At 56.5% G+C, this 7,385-nt stretch overlaps 1 protein-coding gene across 1 annotated transcript in view; it reads left to right on the top strand.

Moving 5' to 3' along the window:
• Positions 1-4: 4 nt before the first annotated feature.
• The window catches only part of GRTP1 (growth hormone regulated TBC protein 1), a gene marked incomplete at its 5' end in the record, with an annotated part of 26,190 nt that continues 18,809 nt past the window's right edge, over positions 5-7,385 (top strand). Inside the window, 3 exons of the mRNA XM_034663816.1 lie at positions 5-30; positions 281-432; positions 5,939-6,097. Coding sequence (XP_034519707.1) covers positions 5-30; positions 281-432; positions 5,939-6,097 — 337 coding nt within the window. The remainder of the gene's footprint in view (positions 31-280; positions 433-5,938; positions 6,098-7,385) is intronic.

Raw genomic sequence — 7,385 nt, 5'->3', positions numbered from 1 at the left:
CGCGGGGCGCGCCCGGGACCGGGTCCCCAGGTGGGCGCGTGGGGGCCGGAGCGCGCCTCGCCCAGACTGGGGTGCGGGGAGCGGGATGGGGACCTGGGGTTGTGGGGTGCGGGTGGGTGTGGGGTGCGAGTGGGTGTGGGGCCGGGGTCCCCCGCTGCGCTCCGGCCCCACGCGCGCTCGCGGCCTCGTCCCCGCGGGAACCCTGGGCAGGGCCACGGGGTGCACGAGCGCGCGAAACTTTATTTGGGGCTTACAGGTTGTTTTTATTCATGGGTTGTAGGATTGATCCATACGGGTTTGAAAGGCCTGAAGACTTCGATTATGCCGCTTATGAGGAGTTTTTTTCCACCTACCTGGTGATACTCACCAGAAGAGCAATAAAGTGGTCTAAACTTCTGAAGGGGAGTGGTCGTGTACAGAGAAGTGGAACAGGTGAGTGGGAAACCTGGTCCGCTGGGCAGACGCCCGCGGAGAGGCCCCGGGTTCCCTGAGCCCCACCTGGCCGCGCAAAGCTTCCAACTCGCTAGAACTTGCTCTGGTGAGGCGCAGGAGATCCTTCCCTCCCTTTGAGATGGGGACCCCGGCCTTCCTTCCAAACAGGGGACCAGATCTGGGGTGCGGGGGATGGCTGGCAAGAAGACGGCTTTCCTGCTCCTCAGAAGGAGAGTGAGGGAAGGTTCTCCCTGGGCCCATACCTGCAGTGCAGCCCTTCCTCCCTGCTTCCCTTAGGGTCCAGGCCTGCTGCCGCCTCCCTGTTCCCCAGGAGCACCTGGCCTGGAGCACCTGGCCTGCACCTGCCTCTCTCGGGGCTTCTCCCCTCCTCCAGGTTTTGACTGGATGGGCTTCTCCCCTCCTCCAGGTTTTGACTGGAATGCCGCCTCCAGGAGGCCCTCCCAAGCTCCTGTCTGGGATGGCAGGTCCTTCCTGTTGCACCACACACCCACACAGTCCTACCCTCTCTCCTGCTTCTGTTGCCCTCTGTCTGTGTAACTGGGGCATATCTGGTCTGGTGTTGGTCTCTATAATTGCTTCGATATTTGTTAAATGAATGAATGAAGCGTTTGCCTGCCCCGTTCCCCTGGCTGCACATAAAGGGCTGGTGGAACCTGCTGGTGTTGCTGCGGGCGTTGGTAGGTGTGTGCTTCCAGGAGTTAAGATAAGGGACTTTCCGAAATAGGACATGAATGACGAAGAAGGGGTGAGCTGCAGGGACAGAGCCGTGTGACCAGCACTGGGGATGGAATGAGGGCGTGCTGGACTTGGAACCAGGGTTCCATCACATGACCTGGCAGAGAGAGGCCACCTGTAGGAGGGTTTTTAAGCAAGGGGGTGACAAGATCAATCTTTGCTTGTAAAGGGGTTAGTGAACAGGGCCCAGAGTGGTCCCAGTGCATAGCCCAGTTGAACAGGAGGGTTGGTGGAGGCGGGTTGATTTTGGGGAGGCGGCGCTCGTGGGGGAGGGAGGTGCTTGCTTGACATTGGGCCCCCCCACCAACGGGCCTCTCCCTTGCTGGGGCCCTTCGTTGAATCTGTTACTGATGGGTGAGGGTTTGGTAAGCACCCAGGTAAGCTGGCATCATTCCAGGAGGTCTGCGGTGGGGGGGGNGGTGGGGGGGGGGGGCGGGAGGGGCTCAGGCTGATCCCGTGTTGCCCTGTGGATCCTGGAGGCCAGCGCACCGTGTGCCCATCGAGGGATCACTAACAGCCATCCCTGCGTCACCCCGGTGTTACTGTGTTTCCACTGGCTCTATCTGCTTTTGTTTCCCTTTTCATTTATTCTTAAAAGTTGACTGGTCTTTTGTTCTTAAAAAAATACAAGTGTATAAAGTAAACATGATTTCTGTACATGGTAAAACACGTTCATCGTGGTGAAAGATGTAAAGTGACCCTGAGTTCCTCTCCTGGCCCAGACCCTTGTGTGAAGCCGAGGCGATTGTGAGGACCACCCTGAGTGTCTGTGAGCAGGTAGCACGCACACGTGCAAATGCAGCGGCACCCGTGGCTCGGGAGTTTGTCTTAACGCAGGAGAAGGCCTCCTGCCCACCGTGGCTGGCTCCGGACTGCTGACCCAGCGGTCAGAGAAAGCGCCGTCGCTGTCACATGTGTGCGCGCATAAGCTTGTGTTTTCACGTGAAACACAGACACGCCTTCATCTTCCTCTATCTTTGGTTTTATCGTTTGGTTCTAGGGAGTCCCATCCTTCCCTTTGAACAAGGTGGGCCCACTGATTGACGGTCTGCCACGCCTACCGAAGCCACACTCCGCGTCCTGTGTCTGTTTTCTAGCATCTCTTCTCGCCAAGCTGGGCAGGAGTGAGAACAACCAGACACAGAATGTACCAGATGCTCGTCCTTCCCATCTTTTCAGTTCTCTTACCTGGCTCAAAGGGTTTGTCTTGTTCTAGCTTCTGCTTTCTTTGAGCACTGGTATCTGTCACCTTTAAGGATTTAAGCTGGTTTTAGTGAGATACTTCTTTTTTGCCTTAATGTTTCTTTGACTCCTGTAATGTAAGTGTGTGATTGTGGTGACGAGGATAAGCGGGATAGCAGGTTTGGAAGCAGGAATGTTTGATCCCTGACGAGCCTGCAGCCTGGGGCCTGGCAGTTAGTGTCAGGGGGGCTCGCGGCCTGTTGTCTTCAGGAAACGGGGGCACAGATCAATCTGTGAGAGGTGTGTGGGCTCGTACAGGTCTGTGATGCTGGCGCTTGGCGTGACGGGCGGGGAGCCTGTTAGTGGCTGTCGGGCGTGAGCAAGAGTGCAGGAGTCATTTCAACAATGAGAATCCAGTTCTCCCGCCGGCTCCAGGCGGAGCGCAGTGTAGTCCGGCATGTGGCATCCCAGGGAGGCGACGGTGGTGGCAGCAGTGCGATGGGACCTGCAGGTGCATGTTCACAGCCAGGGAGCCAGTTCAGAGCCTCCGGGATTCCAGCCGCACCTGCACGCCCCTTTGGTCCCATCCTGGGGCCGAGTCTTGTTTTCTTCATCCTGCTGTGTGGTGCTCTGTTTTGGAGGACTTTCATCTGGACGCCGACCTTCGGGTCACCAGTAACGAAGTGACCTCCGGATCTTGGTGTCGGCCGTGTCTGCAGAGGGCAGCCCAGACTTCCGGCTTGGCTGCCCATTTGTGGACACGACGAAGGTCTGCTTTATCCTTCTCTTTTTTCTTTTCGTCCATAGCAAATAACCCCCGGGAACTGTAAGACGGTGTCTTTCTTTCCCTCTATCTAGGAAACCTCAGTTGGACAAACTCAGCCCGGCCTTGGCCAGTCATCCTTTCTCCGGCTCCCGCCCACACTGGCGCCAGGGGCGTCTGCTGGGCAAGAGCTGCTGGGCCTTTTGCTGCTGCCCGTCTCTTTCCTAGTGGCTCAGAGTATCAACACCATCTGAGTTAGAATTAAGTTGCAAAAACAGACCTTCAAAGGCAAATGCCAGTAAACACAGGGATTCGCTTCACTTGTGGGGACAGACGGTTGGAGGTGAATCATCTGGTGTCCCCCTTCTTCACAGAGGCGCTGCTGGCATTCCCGAGGTCAGGGGTGCAGCGGGCGGGCGAGCCCCAACGGGGAAGGTCAGTCTCTGGGAACACGTGAGCTGGTTTCATTCTCTTCTGAAGAAACACTGTAACTCCAGGTGACCAATGACAAAAGTAGCAGAGGCCTTTGTTCTTGGAAACTGGCAACAGCTCAGTGGCCTTGGCCTCCTGGCCTGACTTCACCTCGGGATGGGGCTGGCGGGTCCCCGCAGAGCCCAGTGTCTGACTCGAAGGAGGGGTTTAAGCATTTTGCACTTGCCTTTTTTTTTCCCTTTCTATTAAAAAAAAATTAATTTGCAGGGAAATTCACTCTTACCTGTTTATACTTCTGTGAGTTTAGACAAGCACACAGAGCCCCATGTCACTCCAGCAAGACTGAAAACAGCCCCTCCTGCTGCCCGGTCCCTCCCCACGCTGTGAGCTGGGGCCTTTGAGGATGGCACGTGAGCGGCCCCACATGGCCCCTGGCCATCGAGGCTCGTTCCTTCCGCCTTGTGCCGCTTTCGCCCCAGATTTTGGGTCTGAGGAACATTCCAGTCTTCGGCGACCACGGGGTCTGCATGCGTGTGTCGGCCGGGGGACCTGCAGGTGGTGCAGGCCAGCGTGGCGAACGTGTCCATGCAGGCTGTGGCGGGAACCTGACAAGCGCTTGCTTCTCTTAGGGAAATGCCCAGGAGTGGGGGTGCTGGGTCGCATGGGAACTGTGTGTCTGACATGCAAGGAATTGCAACCGTCCCCGGTGGCCTCGCAGTGTGCGTTCCCACCAGCTGCGGGCCAGGGCTCCGGCCGCTCCGCCGCCTTTGTGGGAAAGACCGCTCTGCCTGCGTGTGTTTCCTTTGCAGCTTTGTCAAAAGGCAGTTGCTTCTGCTTGTGGGGGACGTTCCACGTGGTGTGTTTGTGGCCACTGGAGCCACGCTGTTTGGGCTCCCTTGAGCTCAGGGAGCGGCCGCTGCTCGGGCAGCCGCGTATCGGCAGCTCCTTCGGTACAAAGTGCTCGGTGCGCGGGAGAACCACACGAGCCTCTGCTCCCCGCTCCCGAGCAGCGAGCACGCAGCGGCGCGGACACTGGTGCCGCGCGGACACTGGTGCCGCGCAGACACCGCTGCCACGTGGCCACTGCTGCCACGCCGGCAAAGACACTCTCTCCTTCTCTGTGGCCTCACGGAGCAGCACCAGAGTCTGTTCGTGGGCCCCCCGCGCGCTCAGCGCTCCTCCTGCGACTTCACGCGGGGCACTGCTCGGGCGTGGGTCCGCCCGGACCTGGACAGGCTAGGCTGTCTCCGGGCTGTGTGTCTTGACTGTTCCGTGCGTTACTCCTGTAATGTTTTTCCGTTAAAGGCAGCTGTTGCCTTACATTTTTTTCTTCTTATAGCAGATTGTGGAACTTCTTTCATTGTATGACCTTTTATTTTTTCCTAAAGTCAGTTTTTAAAATTTTATATATTTTTAAAGTGAATTTCTTTTTTAAGAGTGATACTTAAAATATAATGTGAAAGGAAAACCACAAAGCTTTGAATATTTCCTTTGAAAACGAGCTGTTCTAAGAGTTAAATTAAGGTCATTAAAAGCATAATTTGGCGCCCCGGGCTTACTGTAATCCATTTGAGCGTTGGTCTCACAATCTCTCCCATCTGCCTGGGAGATCAGTGATTCATTGAGGTAGCTTGTGGTTTCTGGCTTCTTTTCCTATATGTTCCTCTGGTCAGGAGAAAATTAATGGTTACTTTTTCACATATTTGTCATCGATAAAGATATTCTCCCCCAGCACAGTAGTTCTCCACTTACACAGATCAGGTATAGAACGGGACAGTGACCCCTGCTGCTGGAGCCCCAGCCAGCCTGCACGGCCACACAGACCCCAGCCCCGAAACCTGCTGGGCCTCCTCCCGCTCGTCCTCTGACCACAGTTCCCTGTTTCCCTGTCACTCCAGGGCTGGACACTGCACCTGAGCTTCTGTCCCTGCCCACAGCTGTCCCTCTGACCCTCACTGCGCTGCTGCCGACTCCCCGACCAGCAAGGGCCTCTTCCTGCTTCTGTCTCTTCACTCCGCGTGGCCTCTGTCCCTCCAGCTTTCCTGGTGTCTCCTCCTGCGTGTGGATCCTGGCCTGCGTGGCCCTGACCTGGAACTTGGGGCCCGGCCCGCAGCATCTGGCGCAGTCCATGCTGGCGGCGAGGGAGGGCCCGGGGCTGCTTGTGTCACGTTCCTGCCTGTCACAGCGTGGGGACGGCGAGCGGGTCTGTGACGTGTGTGTACCAGTCTTCGCCTGTTGGACGCGGGGGGAGTGACCTGAAAGCACGGAAATCCGCGCCCCTGCCTCAAAGGCCTCTGCTGGTTTCTGAGCCCAAGCAACACGTGTCTGTCCGCGTGTCTGTCCGCCTGAAGCAGCCCCTTCTGTCCGTTTCAGTGAAGCGCTATATCCGGAAAGGCGTGCCCCTCGAGCACCGGGCCCGCGTCTGGATGGGGGTGAGTGGAGCCCAGGCCCAGATGGACCAGAACCCCGGCTATTACCAGCGACTCCTCCAGGGAGAGCGGTGCGACAGGCTGGAGGAGGCCATCAGGACAGGTGAGCTGCCCGGAATTGTGATGCTGGAGCAGAAACGCGGGACCTGCTGCTTTTAAGTTGAAGTTTTATTTTTCTTAAAGGAAGATCAAAGCTTTAAGCATTGTGAGGGGAGAACGGTGGTTGTAGTTGCGTCGGCAAACGCTGGAGCGCCCAGCTAGCCAGTGCGGACGCAGGTGAGGGAAGGACCCGGTTGCTTCCGTGGAGAACCCGAGGTGGGTGAGCGGGCTGCCGAGCTGGCGGTCAGGACGCGGAGGGTAATCGCTGTGAGGGATTTGTGCTGATGGCAGCGCCCTCGGACTTCCAGACACGGGGACGCACGTGTCCTGACGCTGCACACCTCGGTGTCAGACTCCCGTCGTCGTCTAGGGTGCTGACGGGTCCCCAGATCTTCTCATTGGCCACATTGGCTCCCCAACTCTTAAATGTCCAAAGTGCCCCAAACAAATACTTAACCTAAACTGAATAATGAGATTTTGAGGAGTGTATCTGCCTTTCTGATTTTATTTTTGAGAAATAAACTTAAACACAAAATAATTTTTTTTTTAAAGAGTTTATTTATTTATTTGACAGAGATAGAGACAGCCAGCGAGAGAGGGAACACAAGCAGGGGGAGAGGGAGAGGAAGAAGCAGGCTCACAGCAGAGGAGCCTGACGTGGGGCTCGATCCCATAACGCCGGGATCACGCCCTGAGCCGAAGGCAGACGCCCAACCGCTGTGCCACCCAGGCGCCCCACAAAATAATTTTTTATTTTTATTTATTTGAGAGAGAGCGCACACATGAGTGGGGGGGAGCAGCAGAGGGAGAGGGAGAAGCAGACTCCCCGCTGAGCAGGGAGCCCAATGCGGGACTCGATCCCAGGACCCTGGGATCATGACCTGAGCCGAAGGCAGACGCTTTCACTGACTGAGCCACCCAGGCACCCCACGAAATAATTTTTTAAAACCCAATTACTTGAATGTGCTGAGAGGTGGGACTCCCTGGTGGAGTGAGATTGGGGTGTGTCCCCAGCCTAAGGAAGGGGGTCCCTCAGCCCTCAAGGCAGCCTCAGCACCGAAACCCGGGGAGGAGGGGCCGCCGGGCTGCCTCAGGTTGTGGGAGGCCTAGGGTCCAAGGGAGACTGCCCATATCAAATAGAACAGAATGTTGCTGTTGGTGAAAAGTGAACTTCAAGGCTCTATTCGGTGCCGGCATTTTTGGATAAAAGTTTTTTATTGTGGTAAAATATACATAACAGAGTTTACTGTTCCGTCTTCCCAAACTGAAAGTCTGTCCCCGTTAAGCACCAG

This window comes from Ailuropoda melanoleuca, chromosome 7, assembly GCF_002007445.2.
Source record: "Ailuropoda melanoleuca isolate Jingjing chromosome 7, ASM200744v2, whole genome shotgun sequence".
NCBI classification, from domain to species: Eukaryota; Metazoa; Chordata; class Mammalia; order Carnivora; family Ursidae; genus Ailuropoda; species Ailuropoda melanoleuca.
The sequence above is the reverse complement of the archived record's forward strand: the minus strand, read 5'-3'. Positions and strand labels throughout refer to the sequence as shown.